Source organism: Dendronephthya gigantea, unplaced genomic scaffold (genome assembly GCF_004324835.1).
Source record: "Dendronephthya gigantea isolate DGI-Jeju-01 unplaced genomic scaffold, DenGig_1.0 000031F, whole genome shotgun sequence".
NCBI lineage: Eukaryota > Metazoa > Cnidaria > Anthozoa > Malacalcyonacea > Nephtheidae > Dendronephthya > Dendronephthya gigantea.
The window spans coordinates 105,618-130,099 of NW_021163041.1; the positions used below are offsets into that span (position 1 = coordinate 105,618).

The 24,482-nt window shown below is 36.4% G+C and overlaps 3 protein-coding genes across 5 annotated transcripts; all 3 read right to left on the reverse strand.

Annotated features, from left to right (window-relative positions):
• Positions 1-79: 79 nt before the first annotated feature.
• Positions 80-7,585, reverse strand: LOC114524692. Of its 3 annotated transcripts, none has more exons than XM_028545847.1 (6): positions 6,079-7,585; positions 5,474-5,632; positions 4,810-4,941; positions 2,935-4,544; positions 1,137-1,295; positions 80-497 (listed from the first exon to the last, which is right to left on the reverse strand). In XM_028545847.1, the coding sequence occupies exons 1-4, from the start codon at positions 6,409-6,411 to the stop codon at positions 4,011-4,013; spliced, it is 1,158 nt and encodes a 385-aa protein (XP_028401648.1). In that variant the 5' UTR covers positions 6,412-7,585; the 3' UTR covers positions 80-497; positions 1,137-1,295; positions 2,935-4,010. The 3 variants fall into 3 exon arrangements, with proteins under 3 accessions (XP_028401648.1, XP_028401649.1, XP_028401650.1); XM_028545848.1 differs by lacking the exon at positions 80-497 and adding an exon at positions 776-984; XM_028545849.1 differs by lacking the exons at positions 80-497; positions 1,137-1,295 and adding an exon at positions 2,437-2,654.
• Positions 7,586-9,095: 1,510 nt separating this feature from the next.
• On the reverse strand, positions 9,096-19,406 carry LOC114524535 (alpha-1,2-mannosyltransferase ALG9-like). The gene is made up of 20 exons (XM_028545646.1): positions 19,225-19,406; positions 18,517-18,664; positions 18,192-18,329; positions 17,867-17,937; positions 17,660-17,748; positions 17,304-17,377; positions 16,926-16,987; positions 16,633-16,720; positions 16,018-16,123; positions 15,552-15,640; positions 15,409-15,451; positions 15,195-15,274; positions 14,921-14,992; positions 14,545-14,671; positions 14,040-14,187; positions 13,687-13,816; positions 13,326-13,456; positions 11,535-13,037; positions 9,941-10,120; positions 9,096-9,647 (listed from the first exon to the last, which is right to left on the reverse strand). The coding sequence occupies exons 1-18, from the start codon at positions 19,299-19,301 to the stop codon at positions 12,827-12,829; spliced, it is 1,884 nt and encodes a 627-aa protein (XP_028401447.1). The 5' UTR covers positions 19,302-19,406; the 3' UTR covers positions 9,096-9,647; positions 9,941-10,120; positions 11,535-12,826.
• Positions 19,407-19,838: 432 nt separating this feature from the next.
• On the reverse strand, positions 19,839-24,451 carry LOC114524475 (succinate--CoA ligase [ADP-forming] subunit beta, mitochondrial-like). The gene is made up of 12 exons (XM_028545567.1): positions 24,340-24,451; positions 24,120-24,273; positions 23,201-23,300; positions 22,798-22,888; positions 22,555-22,626; positions 22,124-22,226; positions 21,842-22,006; positions 21,432-21,593; positions 21,026-21,168; positions 20,804-20,924; positions 20,342-20,430; positions 19,839-20,074 (listed from the first exon to the last, which is right to left on the reverse strand). Exons 1-12 carry the CDS (start codon positions 24,412-24,414, stop codon positions 20,000-20,002), a joined length of 1,350 nt encoding a protein of 449 aa, XP_028401368.1. The 5' UTR covers positions 24,415-24,451; the 3' UTR covers positions 19,839-19,999.
• Between the last annotated feature and the right edge of the window lie 31 nt (positions 24,452-24,482).

Genomic DNA, 24,482 nt, shown 5'->3' on the forward strand with positions numbered 1-24,482 from the left:
TACGGAAAAATTATTGGTGGGGCTAAATCCCATGCAGCGAGTCATGCACCCTAGTAACATAATGCTGTCCCTCCGTATATATATAGTATGCATACGTAAAAAATATAAAAGTTAGTGCAGTTATAATAAAGGTGTAAATGAAAATTCAGTTCGTTTCTTGCTCCCAATACTTAATTCTGCCAAAATACTAAAAGTAACCCAATGAATATCATGGACACGATGCTATGATTTACTGATTTAATAATGCTGGTACTACTGGTTGTGGGCGTTGAAGAAACAACTGTGGTTAAGGTTGAAGTGACCATAGATGCCTTTGGTTCCGAAGGTCTAGACTTTTCATTTTGTTGGGAGGTTCGCCTAGATCTTTCATCTTGTTCCGAGGTAGACGGCATAGGTTGAGTGTGTGTAGAAACACTCATCGTCGGCTTTGTGATCAAAGATACAGATGTTTGAGACGAATAAAAGATAGTCTGACTTGGGGTTAGTCCAGCCATTTTCTTAAAAAAATAAATTAATATTTACAGTAACGATATTTTAAATATTCAAATAATAAGTTCGTATCTAAAACTTAAACCTAGGGCGCTGAAGTAGCAGCCTAGGGAGCTAAAAAATATATAGTATAGGACTATAGGAGCATACATGAGGTGGACCATGAGGAATAGAGAGAAGACGAAGAGGAGCATGCAAGAAAGGCAACCATGAAAAGAAAGAACAGAAGGAAGAGGAAAAGGAAAATGCAGACTACAAAAATAGGTGCTTATAGAAGCATACCCTTATCATTTCTACGATATTTCTTAATGCAAATACATAGCCAAGTCTGAGATCTTCGACGGTCGTGAATATTGTCTCAGCAAATAGAGGGAAGCCAACATATATAAATATATTACCTCACCGTTAACCCAAGTTACCTCATCCCAACATCATGACCCCAACCTCAGTTACCTGGCCATGAAGGTTTAATGAGCGCCCTCCAGTCGCGCGAGGCTAGCCCAAGAGGAGGAGGCCAGGGGCATAGAAGATAAAAGGTATAAATATCGTTGTCCTGAGATTCATGCCTACCATGCATGCAGGAGCTCTTAAAACACATTTAACCATGCACACCTCCGGTGTATTAAAATTATGTAGATATTGTTTACCTTATATATTTTTGGTGACTCCAGTTTTACCCAGAATACCGTCTTCTCTTTTACAACCGTGGCAAAAAACGAAATATTTCCAGAAAGACCTGGTGATGGTTGCCATTCAAAGTTCACGGTCCTTACGTTTTTTAGTCCAGTACTGTGTGTAACGGCACCCTACAAAGGTATACATATTATATATATATATATATATATATATATATATATATATATATATATATATATATATATATATATATATATATATATATACAGTGGTCCCTCGCTAACTCGAACTCCCAAGGGGAAAGAAAAATTGTTCGAGTTACCGGGGGTTCGAGTTAACCGGAGTTGGTGTCAGATTACGTTTATTATATAAGTAATACAAGTAAGATATGAGATAAGTAAGATATAAAATCCAATCGAATCATTCTTTAAGGGATACCAGGCCTCTCAATATGAATGGTCAGCGAAAGTGGACGACGTTTTAAAATTAAAAAGATCGAAAGAATACAAAAGGAACTAAAAACGTTAGATCAATAACCACCATACAAAATCTTTTAAAATTTATAAGCATTTATATACAATTATACACTGATTAACTTGTTGTTATTTTGATAGTTTCCAGTTGTCAAAATTCTATCTTCTCACATTTTAAAGTTTGCTGATCTATGATTCGAAACCAAAGTTCGAGTTAACCGGATACATTTGACCAAAGGGAAACAAAATTTGTTCGAATTAGCGAGGAGTTCGAGTTAAGCGAGTTCGAGTTAAGCGGAGTAAATTACTATAAAAAACACTATCAAATTCAAGGGGAATTGGATTTAGTTCGAGTTAGCGAGGAGTTCGAGTTAAGCGAGTTCGAGTTAGCGGGGGACTACTGTATATATATATATATATATATATATATATATATATATATATATATATATATATATATATATATATATATATATATATATATATATACGTCATGGCTTGATATATATAGGTCTATATATATACGCGTGGTTCAGAATAATATAACTGAAGTATTTTTACACTTCGTAGCCATGCAAAGCCGAAGGCAGCTTGATTGAAGGCGGGAACGCCAGGAAAATTATTTTGATGTATGCTGCTTTTGCTAAAACGAGGAACCTCGGTTAATACTCGCTACATTAAAGTAACTCAACCAGAACCAAACACAAACCAAAAGATAATCGTCCGCAAAATCTTTCCTCGACGGCAGGGGAAATTGTGCATGAAGTGAAAAACCGTTGTATAGGTACGAAAGTTGATCCATGATCTTTGCAAATTTTGTTAACGCCAACTGCCAAAATGTGTTTAACTCCAACTGCCTAAATGTGTTTAACTCCAACTGCCTAAATGTGTTTAACTCCCGAACTGCCTAAATGTGTTTAACTCCAACTGCCTAAACGTGTTTAACGCCAACTGCCTAAATGTGTTTAAGGGGTACCGCTTTAGGTTCACTGATAGGGATCGATAATAATGATGATAATAAGCACAACGTCGACTTCCCTTGGTAGAATTTCATTCCTGAATATATACGAAAAAAAATCACATTACATAAATATTTAGACAAATATGTCACGTTTCAAAAGTTACTCGAATGCGCCCCCACACGTTCCTCCCTGCATGTCAGTTATTGAGATACATATTTTGACTACCATGCCACAGCGGGAAGCCATACCCAAAACGCTTGGTCAGACATTTAACATTTTATGTTTATTTCGCATCAAAAAATTCCCATCGATAAACGTTTGCTATATATTACTTATTGAATTACTTGTCTTTTAATTTATTTATTCGTCCGTACCTTAACATTGCCACAATTCAGAAGTTTGCCATCAGCAGGAGCCGATGAAAAGGATCCAACTGCTGTGTTTCCTCCAACTTGTCTTGCTTGAATCAAATAACCTTTGATGGTATCATTACTTGAACTTTCAATGGAAACCCTGACATTTTCTCCTGGCATATAATAAGGTTTCTCAACTTTAACACTGTATGGACTAGTTCCTGCCGGTCGAGAGTTAACTCCGTGTTTCGGTGTCATGTCGCCACATTGTGAAGACGGAGCTCCGGAAGAATAACCAAGACTTTCGTGAAATAAAGTTGAGATTAAGATTGCGAAGACTAAATTCCACATTGTTGTTAAAACTTTATTTTTATAATGGAGAGGCAACAGTAAACACCAAAAACAAAGTCGTACAGTTGTTGCGGCATGTATAATGATAATATATTGCGTGCGTAGTGGTGCGTCACAACATGTCAACTATATGACTAATGTGGCAGCATTGTAATTCTAATAAGCATGCATGCATCCATATGTTGTGTATGTTCACAGCTATACAAGATACAATAATATAAAAGGCCATTTTACAGGTGTTTAGGTACAAAAATTCATTTTTGGCTATATACCGTATTGGGGGGGGGGGGGAAACCGTTATATCTGCATTTGATAAAGTTTCGTTAATCTTCTTAAATTTTGTACGTGTTAACTGACTGTAAAATCTGCCTTGTAACATTTCTTTTCGAGGACGAATACTCAACCCTCAATGTACTGGGTGCTAGTGTATTGGGTACTTCAGCTGTTTGCACTCGGTATCGCTCCTTGGCAACCCTCAGCGCTCGTTTTTGTGGAATTAAAAATTTTGATGTTTCACTCATAAGTGTAAAATCCACTATAAGCATGGTTTGCAGAATACAAGTAATAATACGCTGGGTTCATGCAGGGCTCGACTATCAGTTCACATTTAAAAGATTTAAAAGATTTAAAACTCATGCATCTGCTCGTAAACTATATACTAACAATTGTAATATTAGAAAATGCAAAATAACTTCCATTTAAGGTCCCAGTGCAAAGGCTAGACAGTCACTGAATTGGACTTATATTCAGACTGCATTTTGCCAGAATACCAAGGTAAACACAAAGAAGAATATAAACATGGCACCATGATTTGTCTGAGCTCCATCGCACTTCGCGTCGTCGTTGTGTTGGCAAGACGTTTTATTTGTTGTGGGTGTTGAAGATGCAAACCTGAAAGAAGAGGTTGAATTTGCTTCATGCATCGATGTAATTGTAGCTGGGGTTGAATCTACCATCTGTATTGGTGTAGATATCCAGGTCTTTACGGGCTTTGTGACTCCAGGGCCCGTGTCGTTATGTAAGCTAACTGGATGCCAACTGGATGCTAAAGATACAACCTTTGGTGAAGGGGGTAAATTTGCTATACGTGGTGATGACGTCGTCGATATAATTGAGGCTGGGTTTGAATTTTCTATCAATCTTGGTGTTAACATCGATGTCTTTGCAGCTTTTGTGTGCCAGGGGATTACATTTTCTTGAGATGTTGTTGGCATTTGTTGACAATTGCTGAACCCGGATATTGTGATTCCGGATTTTTGGACTGATTGGATTTGTGTTTCCTACAAAAATGTAAAAATCATCGGCATTTAAGGTAATTTGTTTTAAAGGATGTAGCGAACATCATAAACATCATGTAAGGGAAGCATGACAAGTAATTTTACAGCTAAAAAGTAAAAACGTGCTCCTATAATAAAGTTGAAATTTTTTGTTCATTTTTTCGAAGCACCTTGAAATTGTAGCAAATTATTTAGTTTCTGTTAAGTGCACTGGGCGACCAGATCTAAAAATCAGATGATGGATGATGTATTTTCTGCTCAATGATACCTTTGCTTTTGGAGATATGTATCTTGAAACCGATTGAGCTGCTGTTTGCATTTTTTGAGAATGCGAAGGAACAGTGGTCTGCGATTCTGTGATTACAGGTGACTGAACAGTCAGACTTGCGCCAGGTACGTCCTAAAAATATATAGACAGGGCATATTTTAAAGTTTCGATCTCTAACTTCTGTTAAAATACTATATTTCTAGCATTTTTCTCCATTCCTCATTCATAAAAATCTCAGGCTCTTTTAAAAAGGTTTGGATACAGAAATGATAACTTGAACGGTTCAAATTCAAATTCACAACACAGCATATTGTAAGTTTAAGTATGCTCACTTTGGTATAGCGGTGCAGTTTAATTTGCTGCAATCTCATGCAGACATGCTATTATTGCTATGTGCACCAGAAGTTACTAAAGCGACCCTATAGTGCATGCCCTCTAAAGCCCTGGCTTAGGGAAAATAAGCATTTGTGATACACATTCGATTCATATGTGGAAGGCAAAACACTTTTAGAGGTGTTTGTGGTCCCCTTTCGATAAGGGATAACCTTTTTACTCGCTCGACCGTCTGTTTCTATAGTAACATATATAGAATGGGTCGAGTGTATATGGTTTTGATGAATGCCCTATATAAATACAATTTGAATTTATGTTGTATGTCTTATACCTTCTTGTAGAGTTCTGGTGACTCGAGTTTTACCCAGAACATAGTTTTGTTTTTCACAACCGTTGCAAAGAACGAAATATTTCCAGAAAGACTCTTTAGTGGTTCCCATTCAAATGTTACTTTCTTCAAGTTAAGCCTGAAATCATGTGTAACGGCACCCTATATAAATGTACATAAAAATATATATTAAAAGAGCTTATTCTATTCTCAGGGTTGGTAGATAGCTGCAACAGCGACAACATCACACAATTTCTTTGTTTTCATTTTTTTAATTTCTTTGTTTTCTTGATAGCATTAATGACAAGTTGGCCTAACGAAACGAAATTTCGGCATCCTGTCTGAAAGAAGCGTATGATCAAATACGCCTTAATTTAAGCCTTGAAATTTGTACTTGATTCAAACCCGAAATGTTTACGTCCATGATATTTAGTAAAAAATAAAAAAGACAATTAGCTTCGAGCTATTGATTGCATCGTAAAGAAAACAAGGAAGCAAGTTATTAAAATTCTATATAAAACGTTGTTCAAAATTCAAACATTTTCAGTCATCTTTATAGGGTGAATTATCTGGCATATAAAATTTTCCATATAAATGTTCAATTGTACCTCGGAATTGCCACAATTCAGACGTTTGCCACCAGCAGGAGCCGATGAAAACGATCCAACTGCTGTGTTTCCTCCAACTTGTCTCGCTTGAATCAAATAACCTTTGATGGTATCATTACTTGAACTTTCAATTGAAACCCTGACATTTTCTCCTGGCATATAATAGGGTTTCTCCACTTTAACACTGTATGGACTAGTTCCTGCCGGTTGGGAGCTAACTCCATCATGTTGCGGTGTCATGTCGCCACATTTTGAAGACGGAGCTCCGGAAGGATAACCAAGACTTTTGTGGAATATAGTTGAGATTAAGATTGCGAAGACTAAATTCAACATTGTTGTTTAAGCTGTAGTTTTATTTTAATAACGGAGAGACAACAGTAACTACCTAACACGAAGTCGTAGTTGTCAAGATAACTGCATGACAGCTGCAGTTTGTATTTAACTGTATGCTTTTTATGAGGCGAGGATTATTGCATGTATATAATTATGAAATATTTTGCGTGCGTAATCGTACGTCACGTACGTTCGTCACAACATAACCAAATATGGCAATATTGCAATTCTAATAAGCTTGCATGCATCCATATGTGTACGTTCAAAGCTATACAAGATACAAAATACAAAATTCATTTTCCATAACTCTCGCAAAAAGCCATGGAATTAAAAAGGAATAAACGAATGCACACGCATACATGCATGCACGCCATACACGAATAATTATAGATAAAAAGTTACAATCGCAAGTTAAGTGCTGCCTCAAAGGGAGAGCAGATTGGCGTAATTTTTCGGGGGGAAATATGTGAGCAAAATTTGTGTATGACTTTCTTAGTAAAAATTTCGTGATAAATTTCGTCATTTTAGTAAAGTTCAAATAAGCCACTTAATAAAAGCCATTATCATGATTACTTAATCGAGTTTCTGTAGTCCTTTATCAGCCTCGTCGCGGCGCGTGTTTTTGTTTTTACCGGTCCTTTACTACAATAGCTTCAGTCTATTTTGACAAAATTATATTGCCTAAATTTGTTAGAATAACGGACCATAAACTGTGTAACACTGTGTAAACCTGTTCATGTCATGTTTCGAGATCAATATTTTTCCTGCGCGATAACGGTCGGACTGCGTGTTTGGCTGTAAATTTAGAATATATAGCTATTAGAAATTTTAATTATCTGTCACAGCACAAGTGTAAAACTGAACGATTGAAAAACAGCTTCCTCAGGAAATGAAATGAACACCATGACAACACACCCCATAACAACAAAACAACCTGCAGCGTTTAAAAACATAATTATGTAAAGGCAGTCTATATATAATGCATTTAAACGGTCCTTCATTTATGGATAAACGGTCCTAAACCGGCTCTTCAAGATATCTTTCATTGAAGTACTAGGCCTATATCTATAAAATGTTTTGGAAGGTTTGAGAATATAAATTTGCATAAGAGGCATGCACGTGAGTTGATTCGTGCACCGCCGGCATGATATAAACTAAAACTGAATTCATGCACGCTTATATGTAAAACATGTAAAAAAATAAAATCGTAAATGCAAGTGTACTAAATGAAGCTGAATGCCACATATATCCAATGCTAAACGCTGAATTATAGTTTGGATTTTTGTCATACATTCTGATCATATGTGCCTCAACGCTCGTGACCATATCCGTGCAGTTTTCATAGGAGCTTTCAACTATTAAACTTTTTCCATACTGAGAATGCACTTCCATATTTACTTGATAACTTTCAATACCAGGAACATCGGTTATATCTGCATTTGTTACCGACGAATTCGATAAAGTTTTCGTTAAATTTTGTTGTGGTAACTGATATAAAATCTTTGTTGTAACATTTCTTATCGAGGACGAATACTCAACCCTCAATGTACCGTTAGTGCATTGCGTACCTTCAGCTGTTTGCACTCGGTATCGCTCCTTGGCAACCCTCAGCGCTCGTTTTTGTGGAATTAAAAAGTTTGACGTTTCATAAGGAGTGTAAAGTCCACTATAAGCACGATTTGCAGAATACAAGTAACTGTACACTAATGCTCCAGCTACTGCTCCCGTGAGGAAACGTGTTCGAAATGGCTGCTGATACGCCGGGTTCAGGGCTTGACTCTTTATAATACTTGAACTGTATGATCTCACTGGAAGTGGTGTTTTAGCAGTGATTTTTGAAGTTGATAGAGTTGTCCGTGTTCTTGATGATCTTCTCCTAACCCTGGGCCTCCTGCGGACTCCTTCAACCGTGATACAATGAAGTATGAGCAAACATATCACGACTATGTAAAGAATAGATGAAAAAGGCTTTGAGCCAACCGATGATGACATTACAAATTTACAAGTATACCCCATAGGAAACGTTGATATATACAAGTGTGGGAGATTCTACATGTCTTGTAAGCCGCTGTGGTCGAGCCGATATTTTTGCTGAACTTAACTCGTGACGAGTTTATAATTGCCTCTCATAAGCTTCTCTGCTATATTTTATGCGTTTACATGTATGCGGTTACATGCATAATAGTCAATATTATTTTTCTATTTTTGATAACATCTATGACTATGAATTCACTAGATATCAAAATTGGAAGCGATAAATTCATGGAGTAAAAGCAACTTGATGTGTGTTCTACGGGCTATATGTATATAACTAATGACTGAATTTAATTTGATCATGGCCATATGAATGCATTCGCACGTAGAGCACCCGTTTTAGCATATAGGCAGCCCAAGTATGTGGTTTCTGGCTATATAGTAATATTTTCCTATTTTTTATAACAAGTTTCATAAAAACACACAAGTTTATCTTTTCATAGACTTAATTGTTTCGGGAATATAGTCATTATAGACAAGAAATGCAATTGTACGAAAGCTTCCGAGCACTGCGACATGTCCCTTGTTTGCTTGCACGTTCGCGGGGGGGGGGGGGGTGTTCACTTAACACCCCCATGCAGTTTAAATTTCCGCGAGCAAAACTAAGCAAACGCCATTATACTGACACCGTAGTACAAAGAAGCTACTAATTCCCGACGAATTAACGAATGTATTTTGAGATAATACTTGTTAGGCATGATTTTGAGATAATACTTGTTAGGCATGAAGATCTATTTAGGGTAAGTCACATTAAATCCTTGAAGGGTAGCTATACCTTTATTTATGGTGTATCCTATGACTATATATGCAGTTACATAAATCAAGAAGCTGAGAAAAATTCCACTTCTCCACAAATTGTAATCAATTTGAATAATCTAAACTATTTCAAATACCAAAATATAACCAATCACCAAAAAGGCACTCAATATCGTGACGCATATATTAGCAATACAGGTATAACCTGCGCATTTCACAGATGGACATTTGGTAGTTGATGTGGTTGTCATGGGCAGTACCGTCGACATATTCTGGTAATTCTGTGTCGATGTAATTTCTGTTTCATTTCTTACAGCTGACTTCGTCATTGTTAAAAGTGAAGTTGACATCACCATTGATGAGATATCATGAAAAACTGGAGCCGTTGATTTCACGTCTCTGGTGACGATGGTTTCGGTCGTCGCCACTGAAGGCTTAGCATTAGCCTGAGGAAGCACAGGACGTTTATGTAAAGATTTTTTGTTTATTAAAACACATCGACACACAGAAACACACAGAGGAAACAAAATGTGTATAAAAAAAGTAGACAGTTGCATGTCAGTCATACAACGTGAAATGCAAATCGAGGATTGATGTATAATTAAAAAAAAACTCATTGCACAAATCGCATGCTATTCGAGCTAATAACGCAAAAAAGTTAACTATTGGTGCTCCGTGTTTAAATTTGATAAATATTTACTTGAAGGAAATAAAAAAAACTTTACCGTCACCAACGTACCTTAGGCTTAGAATTGTACAGTTGAGCCGATTCCAGTTTCACCCAATATTCCTCAAGTGATTTCACAACTGTAGCAAGAAACGAGATGTTGGCAACCGTAGAAACGTTTGCTGGCGATAACCATTTCACGCTGATTGTGTTCGATTTTATAAGCTCCTTGTGTGTAACTGTCTGACCTTCCTAAAAACCATATATACATATATATTCATATATAGAATGCAAGTATGCATCATTGCATCAAGCTAACGGTGCATCTTTTGGGTCTGTTCTATTTCTTAAATGATCTCTATATTTGTAGCTAGTTTTTTATCTTGCAATATTAAAGCGCCTGGATGAAAGACGTCTATACACTACTACGGTATACAATATATAGAGAGCGGGGGGGGGGCAGTTGTTCAAAGCTGGGTTAGTGCTAACCCTGGGATAAATTTTAATCCCCTGTTTTAGTTTATGTGCTTCGGAACCACTGTTCGTTTTAAAACTTTAGAAAACATGAATTCTATCAGACCAGAAAATATTTATGAAAAAAGATATTCAACTTTGTCGACAAGCGATTAAAAAAATAATGTAAGGATTTGCTTTACCCGCAGGTTTTGAACAACTTGCCCCGAGTTGCTCATTACCTTGAGCGGTAGAACTAAATTTACCACGGGAGCGGCCCTCTTGAGGAGGGCTCACTAATCACTTCTCATGAATGAGACGACTCGGAGAGATAATTAATCATAACTTGTATATAATTAGTACGTCATAACCACCTGAGTAAGACCTAAATATATTTCTGGAGTAGACTTCTACACGCAAAATGCAGTCAAGAAATAGTACATCATATTCGTGGTAAAAATATAGCGTGCTTTAATAACACTAATAAACAAAAAAAACTTCTAGAATAGAAATATTTTTAAAACACTTGAAAAGATTTAGCCAATATCAGTTAAAGATTTGCCAAAATCTCCCCTATCGCAATCTTAGTTTCCTGCCTTCTCTTTCAAGATATATCAGCGCATACAGCCAAGCCCGAATACTTACAAGGTCGTGCAAGGCTATTTCTGTTCTTATAAAATGGCCGTAAAATATTGTCATATCCCATTACCGGCCATTTTAACCGTAACTGACAAACTGAATCACCGAAAAACGCTCGAAATGATAAATTAGGTAGCCGTTGCCTGTCTACAAAGTTTACGACAAACAGCGCAAAATGAATTTTGACTCTGGTATAAATATTAAAATTATTATTCTTTGAAAAATCATGTTTTTGTGGCTACGCGCGAGATTGCCTTTATGGTATGAACTATGGGTAACTATGCATCCTGGCGCCGGTTGTATAAAACTCTTTAACTACATTTTGCATAGTTAAATCCTAGTTGAACTCTGATTGGCCAATTCCGTCCTTAACTACAGTTAAAAGTTAACTAGTCTTTTATACATCTGGCCCCAGGAAAGTAAATAAGGTTGATCGTTTACCAAACTTCTCCAGGTTACTATACCTATGCATGGAGAGGTTTACTCGATGGAGACATGCACGCATGGGGTATAGTTGTTGGGTGGTTGAGCAATATTTTTAATTAATTTACAATTATATTCTATTATAGCAAACCTGTAATTGAGGACACGAAGCTTTCCTTAATTTTGTGGGAAGTTTAATGAAATTTCCGATTACTTCTCCAGTATCTTTGACCCTTGCCTGGAGAAGAAGACCATTGATAATTTGGCTTCCAGTTATTGTTACGGTTATTTCTTCTCCCGGCTTGTAGTAGGTCTTGTCGACATTCACAGTATAAGGACTAGGATCACTGGACATAGTTGGCGAATGTGGATCTCTAGGCATCATATCACTACATACATCTGGGTAATTGATTGTCGGTGCACCATCAGAACGAGCCAAAACATTGTTGAGGCAAAAAATATTGAAGATAACGATTGTCTTTAGTAAACGAAACATCACTTTAGCTCAAAATAACAAAAGACAAAAACACAGATGTTCACCAAATTGTTGCCACAATCGCCAGTGTTCATGGAATTATATGATATTATAAACGCATTTGGTCTGATGACTGTTCAAAAAATCGCACAAAAGGATATTGAAGTGTGTACTCGTTTTGCAAAGCTTCTCTTTGTTTAAAGAATTATAAGCTAATATCTTTAACGGCGTGGGTAGTACTACAAATCTAATTGTTGGGTGTGTTTGAGACCTATATATAATCTCTGTGTTTGAGACCTATGTATGTATGTAATTCCTGCAGTTTTTCGTAAAGCTGTTCAGGTCGACAAGTTCCTCTTGCGACTCAAGAATGTTTTAACAATTTTCTGATAAAATATCATTAGCTACTTAAGTATACGAGAATATCGCATACGCGTTATATCCGCGGGGTCATGGTAACACATGGTTACAATATATCAAACATTTTTGATCACATGAAAAATTGCTATGGTATTTTTTTCGTTCTCACTAGGAACGGAAGATGCCGCTTCAACTCTTTTTCGCAATATAAACAATGTAAAGAAGAATTTCTATATTAAATATGAATATATGAATAACTCGAAAAAGATAAACATCCAGCCGTTTAACTTCATCTTACAATTTTAAAACCTAATACAATTTTAAGTACCTTTTATAATTAGTGTGTTATGTATACATAAAGCAGGACATAATAATGCAGTTACACTTATAGTGGCATAATTTTATTTATAACTTTCTGATGTTCCTGAAGATAGAAGTGCATGTGCGCGCATGTGTATGAGGGAAATTCGTCAGGAAAATTAGGTTCTGGCAAAATGATCCGGATAATTAATATTACAGTTGCTGCTTGTAGATTGTAGATTGTATAGCATGGTCAACTGTGGTATTTGGGTTTTTGAAAACTGGCAAACATTTCGCTACCAAATTCTTTAATCGTTAAATTCATTATCACCTTTGAAATTCTCATTTATCCCTTCAAATTCCTCGGGATCATCGTATTCAAAATTCGCATGAACAGAGGCTTTAGCCTCCACTTTTTCCTCTTTCCAAAATTTTGACTTTAGCAAAACGTAGTTTGCAAAAACATTGCGTTTATTTGATAAAAATGGTATATAGAACGCACGATAGAAGGCTGGGGATCTGAAAAACAAAAATTAGTCTGATCTATTAATAGACCCATACCAAAATCATCGCGCGTGACAGTGCAGAGTGATATGTAGTATGAAAGTTCTTGTTACTACACTACAATATATATAAAGATATACACTGCAAGCAGTTGTTACGTGCGCGACATTGTTCATACTCGGTATGACTGAACTCGATTGTATAATAAGAGAATTTTTCGTCTAAATTCATCTGTGGGAATTATTCCTCACCGAGAACGAACTCGTCTCAAGTCATCATAACCATGCAATATACAGAACTTACCTGTTGGAGTCTAAAAACGGTTTAGAAATAAGGACTTGCCAGTTCTCATTCTGTTCTGCATAGCTTGGTTCTAAAGTTGTTACATGAGTGGTGTGCAAATCCATCAAGTAATAACAGGATTCAATAGGAACCTAAATGCAAGAAAAATTATCTCATCTTGGTACTGATTCAGACGGCTGCCTGTCTTCTGACCATCACATAACGATACAGTGTGACGACACATACTTGTCCCGCATAAAAACACCGTTTTTTTAATCACATGTTTAGTTCTTTTGATGTTCTTTGTTGCATGTATATTATTTTTTTAAATACTTATAAATCATATAAGTTTAATTTCTTCTAAATCATTGTTTTTACTTACATATCTTGACTTTTCCTCTCTGTTCATGTCATTCATTTTGTTAGGAATAATTTTGGTTGCATTTGGATACAAACTGTAAGGTTTAGGCAGCTGTCCTCGGAATTCAGAACGAATGAATTTCAGTTCCCACCTGAAACAATGCACACAAGGCCATTATCCAGTTTGCTTATTATTTGCCAGTCATTAAAAATTGGATAAGCAAAGAGTGCATGGGGAGTTGTCAATAGGTTCTTTTACATATTTTAAAAAGAAAATGATATTAAAATATGAATCAGAATTGATCAAGTACAAGCAAGATTGTTACGCTGAAAGTGATTGTAAGTATATAAAACCGAAATATATCAAATACTAACCTTTCAGGAAGAAAAAAACTACTAGGGAATCGATACCATTCTTTGCCAACACAAAGGTTAATTTTTGACTTTTTGTTAAACTCTTGACCATGAGTTTCTTCATTCAAATAGTTTAGTTGATGATACACATCTAATGGTGCATGATACCCTGAAGTAATAATATTGTTTTTAAAGCATGCATGGTTTTCATCAGCTATAAACTGCCTATGGTTTACTGATAAGGTTCGCAGGTATAATGAAACAAGGTTTAACGCCAATATAACCAGGGTGCAGTGTGGCAGCGAACAACTTCTCTGGAAGACCCTGACGAAGGCCAACCTCGTACCCAGGCTCTTTTACCTCCGCTCCCTGGCCCACGCTGCGGCGGAGGTAAAAGTTCCTGGCTACGAGGTTGGACGAAGGCCCTAGGTCGAAACTATGCCCCAACTGTACTATATAGCTTTATATATAGTTCCGTTGATCCAAGCGAATTACAAGGTAAGTTATCGTATAGCTAACTCTATACCTACAAACAGTGCCATAGATCTTGATACGGATAGCAATGCAAAGATGGACAATGATCCGATAACAACGAGATTGGAACCATTTAAATGTCGAATTTTTGTCACTCGGCAAAATAAATCGAAAAAAGTCTACATTGAAATTAAAAGATGAATGTATCATCATCGTGTAAATGGCAGAATACGGGTTGGAACTTGGAAATGTAGGGTTAATATTTTTCTCTCTTCTGTGACACAGAAACCCTGGCATGCAGGATAACACAATGATATATATCTTCCATGCACATATATATATGAGCAGTGCTATACATATATACTAGGACCCTTTTCTGTCGAGAGAAAAGAGCTGAGACTTTTTTGCCAAAAGACTTCAGACTATACCTGAACAGATGATAAAGCTACTGCACCAGCCAGACAAATTATGGGGTAAATTGGAAAGAGAAACCTCTCCTCCTAAAGAAGAAATGAGAAAATGCTTAAAGTTATTGTTGACTATTTTCTTCTAACTAAGAAGGATAATTTTAACAGACGTGGTTATCTACAGAATTTTAAATAAAAAATTAGATATATACAGAACTTTTTTGCAGAAGTTTGTTTAATGCAAATTTATACGCATAGGCGCATATAGTTTCCATGCACATGTATGCAGACATACTTTATGTGGTCTCGTAAAGAACACCAATATCCAAAGATATAGTCCTACCATCGACAAAGTAGAACGAGGTGGCATATACACTGAAATGGAAAATGAATATGAGAGAGGATAAGTATATTTTGACCTAATTAATCGATAAAACGGATCTATAAAGTTAACCTATAAAGTCTTGTTTATATGGAAACACAAATTCAAATTTAGTCGATGATTTTACCACTTTTGCCTTTGCTTCTACCAGAGTGAAATTGGTGAAGCATCTGAGAGCAAAAAACATGATACAAATTGTTAAAATAGGCCGTGAGCATGAAAAATATTCCTAAAATGCACGAGCTTTAATAAACACGAAAATTCACTTACATATAAAGGAAGGGATATTAAAGCAAGAAGAAACACAACATTAAAATTGAGAAAGCCATTAACAAAGTAGAATGTCCAGGGTTCCGTGCCTACAATATTGAAAAGAATACTGTATGTACATTAATTAGAATAAGCTTTTTTCTGCCAGCGATCAAGTAATTCGGCAGATCTGTGCACCGTCCCCCCACCCCCCCCCACTACAAAAACACAATGGATCCATCATCACTGAATGTGGTAATTATCGTTATTCAATCTGACCTATGAAAACCGAATTATTAAAATTACTACAAAATTGGTACCATTAATTGGGACATATGATGGGTTTACCTAGTTGATTTCTGCATGTTACGAGCCTTTTACTGTTTGGGGTAAAATACGTAGCTAAACTCCGAGGTTAACACCTCTTGCACGCTCTGGTATAGATTCTTCATTTAATTCAAAATAAGCTGGATATTAATGAACATACCGTAAAGATCAGGTCCTCCCTTTCCAAAGATATTGTAATATATTATATTAAATGGTGTAAAAACAGTCTTCCCATAATAATATGAGTCGAAGTACACCAACGGACACTAAATAAACATAAGAGTCTTACTCTCTGTACATAAATAGACCTTGATTGGATGATTTTTGGCACTTCACTCGATGCAGGTAAATTCTAGAGGTTCAAAGGGTCTTAATTTCGAGTGGAATTATACACACTTCAAATTCAAGCCAGGAACAGTTGATCGGAAAATGAGTCAACTATCGGTCCTCCGGCAGGAATCGAACCTACGCTTTTGCGATGCCGGTGCAATGCTCTAGCCACTTCCTCATCATGACATCAAACGCGGAGCCAATCAAGCTTCGTGTGACATCCGACCGTCCGCGTTTTACGACATTGAGAGAAAAGTCTATTCTAATGCATTGTTTCAATGGTGGTGACCAACCAAGGATAAAAAATGAGGCAAACGTTGATCCGCGTTAAATAAGGATTTACCTATAACACTGGCGATACTTGTGGATAAAAGGTTCAATTGGGTTTGGGTTGGAGGTATTACTTTCACACACGATGTATATTCGCAATTTGTTTTTTGCTTACCATAAGAGAAACAAGTGATATAAGAGACCATTGGATGAAATAAACCGGACGCCTCCTTCCAATTACTAAGTCAAAAGCAATCGGAGCTCTAGTACAAGATATGAACAAATAAGTTGCCTGGTATGGTGGATATACAGGGGTCCTGGTATGGTGGATATACAGGGGTTCTGGTATGGTGGATATACAGGGGTTCTGGTATGGTGGATATACAGGGGTTCTGGTATGGTGGATATACAGAGGTTCTGGTATGGTGGATATACCCCCTGGGTAAAATATAGGCTTACCAAACTTACCCTAAGAGAACACTAAATGGCCAACCAACAAGTGATGCAGTTGCGGTGAAGAAAATAGCAATCTATAAGCAATATATCAAATGTTTGTTTTTCTATGCTCCAAGCTAATAATCTAGGGTAGCATAAAGATTCAATTTCCATGGTGGAAAGCAGCACTCAGAGCAGCAACATCACAATATTAGAGCATGCAATTTCATTCTTTTAGATTCTTAATATGTGTGCCAATTAACAGTAACTGTATGAACCATGCCAGTAGCTACTGTGCTCTAATTGAAGAGTTCTCCACAAGGGTGATGAGCAAAAACAAGCCAAAACATTTTCTTGAAATTGAATTGTTGATGAAAAATCCCTGATTGAAAACCTTTAAAAATATCATACCGAATAATCCCCAATGTACCATCCACCATAAGCAAACATAATCATCACCATGGCAAAACTACTGGGAAGAAAAGCTGAAAATAAAATTAATTTGAAAAAATTGTTCAATAAATACAGCAACATCTGTTCCCTATTTTTGTTGTTTGTTTATACGTACAATAAACTACAGTAGCTTGTTTTGCTCTGATATCCTTAATTCATTAAACAAATTAAAGTACCAATATTCCTCACCTTAGTGAGTTTTAAAACTTGGTTGTTGGATTGGTAGATAAATTGACTTCAAACATTGAGTTTTTGTTACAGTATTTTCGCAATAATTAATATACGTGTAATATGGTATTCTGTGAATACAATACCTGCAGCTGATATATGCATACCGCTTCCAAAAATTAAACAGAAAAGCAAAATTCTTGCAACACGATTCCCAAATTGCTTTTTAACACCTCTACATAACAAAATATCCTTAAGTTAGGATCTTAGCATTGCTTCCATTATGACCATTGAATGGTATCATGAATAATAATATATCAACAGAATTGTGTACATAATGGATATTTATTTACCTATAGAAAAATACCTCACCCGAGGCACATATCAAAGCCAACATAACGCGAATCAGATAAAATGCAACTACCTAAAAGAATTTCAAATACCTATTTACAGCTCAAACAATAAGAAATCACAAGTTGATGATTACCAAATAAATCATTCAAAATAACTATACACTTGTATACACGGTCTAAACCTAATAAAACGATCAAGAATAACCCATCCAAAAGGGCATAGCGATATATAAATATCAATAGAAACTACACAAACTAATATAATCATGTTGTTCATCAACAAATGCAAAACTAAATCTCAAAACAAATATGGTGAAGTTCTTACTTTGTCTTGCTTTTCATGAAAATATTTCTGCCAAAATCCAGGCAAGGTATGAGGGAGTAAGTAGGCATAAGAGCGAATGGCGTATTTAGGCGAATATTCCCATGTTTGAAAACCAGAGCCATAAATAAGATGGTAAGTCTAAACAGAAATGGAAAATAAAATATTACGAATGTAAACTACATCTTGTAGATAAGTAATCTGTAATTATCATAAAATTTAACTACATACATAATCATTTGAATATTGTTTCCATTGTTCTCTAATGTTACATACAACTGTGTTTGGCCTTTGCCTCAAAAAAATGTTATATAGTTCTTGTGCATACCGGTTCCCAATAATTGTATGTTTCATCACAATCAGAAATATTGCTCCATAATGCACTGCAGTATCTGGCAGATAACAAGGTCATAAATGCTGTGGAAGGTTTTGGAGCCCAGTAATATAAATGATCATCATCATTAGGTCTGTTTTCACTAAGAAATCATCAAGAAAGAACTGTCAATGAATCAACCATATTTTACTATGGACCCCATCCAGAGCAAGGGGCCCAAGTCCCCCTCCCACTCTTTCATCAGACCAAAAATTATCATATAAAATTTTGCATGGCCTAGCCCCCTTTTAAACAGGTTCCGCAGTCCATGTGCCAGCAATATCCAAACTCTTGGCTTGGGTGCAAAATGTACCTTGGATGCAGGCTCTTCTTACAGAGAAGTGCAATTTTTTAAAAATGCACTGCACCATCCACTATGTTTCAGAAATAAAGCTTCTATGAGACTGATCCCTGTCCCGGTGTCCCCTGATCACTGATCAAAATCATGAACTATGATTCCTGTTCAAAAGCCCACCTAAGGCCACCTTGCACTTGGGTATGTCAAAGCTTGCCCAAGAAGTATTGCTTTTGGACATACAGCCAGTCACTTCAAACCACAAATTATCGAAAAAATTTTATACCAAAATTAAATTACTGTACAAATAAATTACAAAATAAGCGCCAAATTAATGCACTCACGTAAAATTACTAAAATATACTCACGATCTTTCAATGTTCTCTTGTTGCTTAGCATGCGAAGTAAGTTTTCCCTTGGCTCTTTGTATCAACTTAATGCCCATTTTTGCTTTGTTTTATCCGTAAGATCACTTGAAAATTATCTCTGCACATGCTGCAGGGACGCCATTTTGAATTCTAACTACTGGCTAGGGCACCGGCCAGAGAGCCTGGTTCCAATAACTCCCGTGATAGATGTATCACTCCTCTCACCTACCTCCTCCGCAGGCGCTAGGGAGCATTTCGGGCGATTTTGGATATCACCGGCCGCCATATTTGCCCGAAAAGGGCCTGCGGAGAAGGTTGACTCCTCACAGCTTAGTGAATTACTTACTTAGCGAATTCTTTCGCCTGAACCTCTACTGAGCTATCGTTGCGCAGTCCATACGTCAGTCCCTTTTGCGTTACACTGCGCGCTATTACAAATTGTGTTTTGCGCAATTTTGGTTCCCAACTTCCCCAAGAGCATGACTGTTCTCCAGTAACGCCTTCGCCAACTTATATGACTGAAGACCATAAAAATAGTAGACATTTATCCTGTCCATCATTTGACCAATAAAAAGCATAAAAAAGTTAATGAAAGAGCCACAATGATACTCTGCCAATAAAATTTTTTATACATATATACTCAAATACAGTAATTCTAACTTTCATTTCAGGTTACCAAAAACCGTTGAGTATAATATTATACAATGTCATACAGAATATTTTCTAAAGTAATATGTCACATTTACAGTTCATCCGTATACAAGACGGGGGTGGTTTAAATTGGCAATTCAAATTTAACGTCCACGGATACTTGCTTCGCCAGTTCTACAATGTTAGATAAACGTGCTGCCTACATAACGTAAATAAGGTGAAATTAATCGAGCTGCATGTTAGATTAGAATATTACTTGTTTAACATTAGCTGCCATTTCACATTTCAATTTATACCTATGTATAGTTTTATGATTCTATTGGTAACATTATCGTTATCGGATAAATTCGCTATTGTATGTATTTGTTATGCCAAAAGTACTGAAAAATTTATGGTCCTATAATATGTATTTCAGGATTGGAAAAATTTTAAAGAGGGTAAAAAGAGGAGTGTGAATCAACGTTACCATCTTTGCTGCCTCCTCCAAATTATCCACAGCCAATATACGAAGATCGCTCGTGGTAAAAATTGCTTTTGCATCCTCGACTCGTGTACCTATTAAAACAATATACTCATTTAAATAATTATTTATACATACATGGGATTACATGCACTACCACTACCATATATATCTCTCATTTTCCATTGCTATACACAGTTCAGTCTGTAAAATCTAAAAGGGATGTTCCATAGATTATGATATGGAATTCGATTGATTTGGAAGTTCGGCATGCTTTGCGAATTGCGTTGTAAGATGTTCCGTGTGACAGCGCCTGAATCTGTGATTCATTGCATTTTTTTATTCATCTTTCGAGTATCAAGTATTAGCGTTGGAGGTTCAAGTATGTGCTCAATGAAGGTACCAGGATAGCCCAATTGCGCGGAAGTTATCTCTCAATTATTAACAGAATAACAGTATTATCATTACCTTGCAGTCGCACTACTATGGGTATGTCTAGGTCAAGTTGACTTGCAGCTGCTACAATTCCTTCAGCAATCACATCGCATCTCATTATTCCACCAAATATATTCACAAGAATTGCATGCACCTACAATGGCATTTTTTCACATGAGTATAGAGAAAATTATCCTTATCTTCTCTCTAAAAGCACAGTACATCAAAACCACAAATCGTTTTCAAAAATATTACCTTAGGGTCAGCACTGATTAATTTAAAAGCTTCTGCAACTTGTTTTGCAGTCGCACCTCCACCGACATCCAAAAAATTTGCAGGCTCAGCGCCGTGTAATTTGATAATATCCATGGTGGCCATAGCAAGACCAGCACCGTTCACTACGACATGAACATATAAACAAGTTAGGGCGACGAAGAAAAACAAAAACGAGCATGCAGCCAAATTAGGGCGACGAAGAAAAACAAAAACGAGCATGCAACCTTGTCTGAAAGAGCCTGCATGGAGTGTCAGTAAATAGACTGGGTGGAGTAAACACAGCGCGGTTGAAAGTTGGTCTGTATTAACACCCGCAACCACACAGTTCCTTGACTTGACATACTTAATAGTCCAGTATTATAACCCGCAACACAACAATACCAACCTAGACAACCGATGCTTCCATCTAAACCGATATAATTGAGGTTATATGACGCTGCCTCAACTTCTCTTTCATCCTCCTGAGTCCAGTCCCGTTGTTTGAATAGGTCGTCTTGACGAAATGCAGCGTTGTCGTCAAAATTTAGCTTCGCATCCATACACACGACTAAATAAATTGAATATCAAATACGCTTGAGAATGTAGAACAAAGAAGTCGTTAATTTGGCCACAATTTGTTATCTGATTCATGTACAAGTTATTGTACAAGATACATAATCTGTGACTGTAACATTAGACATCACTGATGAAAACAATCATTGCACTATAAGTGAAGAAACAAAGCGCATAGCCATAGGTTGAATACTATTCACTGTCATTGTAAAACCTCTCATATTCCAATGTACTGCAGTTTACCTCTTCCAAGTGAATCCTCGGCCAACGGATTAATCTCGATTAGCAACGCATCCTTCTCAATAAAAATATTATAAAGTTTCATAATCGTATCAGCAGCAGCCGGTATGCAACTGTCAGAGAAACCCATCGTTCTCGCAAAGTTTGCAGCTTGCTCAAGGCTCAGTCCTAACAAAGTAATAACGGAACAAGGTTGTATATACTGTACAAACAAGTGCGTAAACAAGTTAGGCCAATTATCCTCGGTCTTTGGCAGACCTTGTACCCCATCGTATCTATTTTTACCTTTATTAATATCCACAGGCTCCTTAAATATGGCTTCTGGATGGTCAGCAGCAACTTTCTCTATATCAACTCCACCTTGGTGACTCCCAACAAGTACTGGTCCCTAGTAATAAATGAAACGTTTACATAGAGGATAAAACATGGTGCACAGAAATATGGAATGAGTGTTGAGAATGATATTGCTTAACATGAAAACTGTTAGTATACAGTATTCTAGCAACTTAACAAGTCGTAGTTCCAATAATAAGCACCAGCGATTCCAAGAAGAAGGTAATTAGGGTAAAAACTTTGGAGAAAACTCTTCAAGAGCATAGAGGTGTTAGAGCAGTGGATTGTAACTACATTTTAGTCTTTTCACTGAACAAAGTGACACACTTGTGTTAAAAGCTACTATAATATTTGATTAAAAATAAACAAGGGGATTGTCTCACCATAAAAGCTCTTTCCATCGTTATTGCAAAATAATACTCTCTTCTAGAATATAACCTCTCACAAATCAACACCTACAGTATATAATGATTGAAACCAGTTTAAATGTACCATTGAACCTCTATGTACCAGCACTGTACATTGTGGACACTTAATTATTTTTTATAATCATATCTAAGGTCTTTTTTGTTTAATATTTTACTGTGCTCAAACAGAAAGCAATCAGAGATTATGAACATATTCACCTTGTTGCAAATTCTTCCAGCTTCACCAGTTTGCTTTGTGAATAATTTTTTTCCAATCATCCTTGCTGCAAATTCTTTACATTCTTCTGGACTGAGGTAAAACATTGAAAATATTGTACAACAAGTTAATGAAATAAAATGAATAGCTCATTTGTTAATTTCTTTATACAATCAATGCATGTATATGCATGTACATAGAGGAAACAAGAAAATCCTCCTGCAAAGTATAGTACATGAAATTTACCCAGGTGCTTATAAAACACAAATAAAAACATTGCACAAGTAGCTAAATGGGAGCATCATCACTAGACACTCCTTTAACACAGCAGTGTAAATCACTTTATAACAAAATATTCAAACAAAAATTTTATATAAAACAACTTTTTAAAACCAAATTACATACCTAAATACAATTCTAACTCCTCCATGTAAGCCTCCTTCAAATACACCTTTGCCTCTTCCACCTGCAAGAACCTGTGCTTTGAGGACAAGATCATCTGCACCTACATGTAATCAAAACAAAGAATGATTCATCAAAATATGCGTTCAAACATCTGGAGACTTATATTGCCCTGCTTTGCATTGGTTGGTTTCATGAAAGTGTAAGTGCAACTTTGCAATAGGTTTTCTAATAAAAAATGTCCTCCAACAAAAAATTATTGCTCAAAAGATAGCTATACACAGTTTATAAATTGCCAAATTATGGAGGATACTACAAAGGGCAAATATCATTTAAAACAACATGATTCCATCATACACATAGCTAAGGCCAATCCATCTTATCCAGGGAACTACAATAATTTTCCCAGCTAGCATAACAAGCAACATGTGCAATGTGCACACATCAAAACATTTGGTTATAACAAGTGAGGATGGCATGGGCAGTCCAATGAGGCTATACCATGACTTCAATTTTTGGGCAAGAACATTAAAAGTATTTATTTCAATTTTTTTGTTCCATCTTTAATATTGGTCAGGACTTGGTCAGGACAGATAAAAGGTTTATTTATTTCATATTAATCAAAGGTTGGTACAAGCAGCACCACTTCAAACTGCCTTATGTCAGGGGGGGGGGGTTGCAGCTGTGCAGCTGCAGCCTGCAGTTGTAATGCAGCAGCATAGCCACAAATAGATTTTTATCAAGGTTGCAGACCTTGAGAACAGGGTAAAAAGAAAATGGCGTAATAGATTCTATATGGATATCTCCGGCGTAGGGTTTTACACTTGATGCACTATGACTTGATATTCTTAATCTAAATTTGCATTTATCACATTTAAAATTAAAACCTATTTTATGCATCTGTATTAAAAGAAACGCATACCAATGACTTCACCAATCTCATAAGCTTGCTGTGGTGTTTCCGCTACTCCTCCTTTCGGCGTCAAAACACCGGCATCTTCAAGCAGTTGTATACTTTGATATTCATGAAGTGACAAATGTCGATAATGATCTTGCCCAATTTGAGATCCGCAAACCTAGTACATAAGCGATCGTTGAAGCTTTTGTTGATACTGCAAGAAAAAGAAATAGTACAAACTTACTCTTGACAAAAAGGTTTTCGGGCGTTTTATTTGTCCTAACGCCTGACGACATAACTGCCGTATTGCGAGCGCCATCTTTAAAGTTGATTTAAACTCGGAAGAGGACGGAAAAGGTCGGCGAACACGTCTGTCTGAGACTCAGC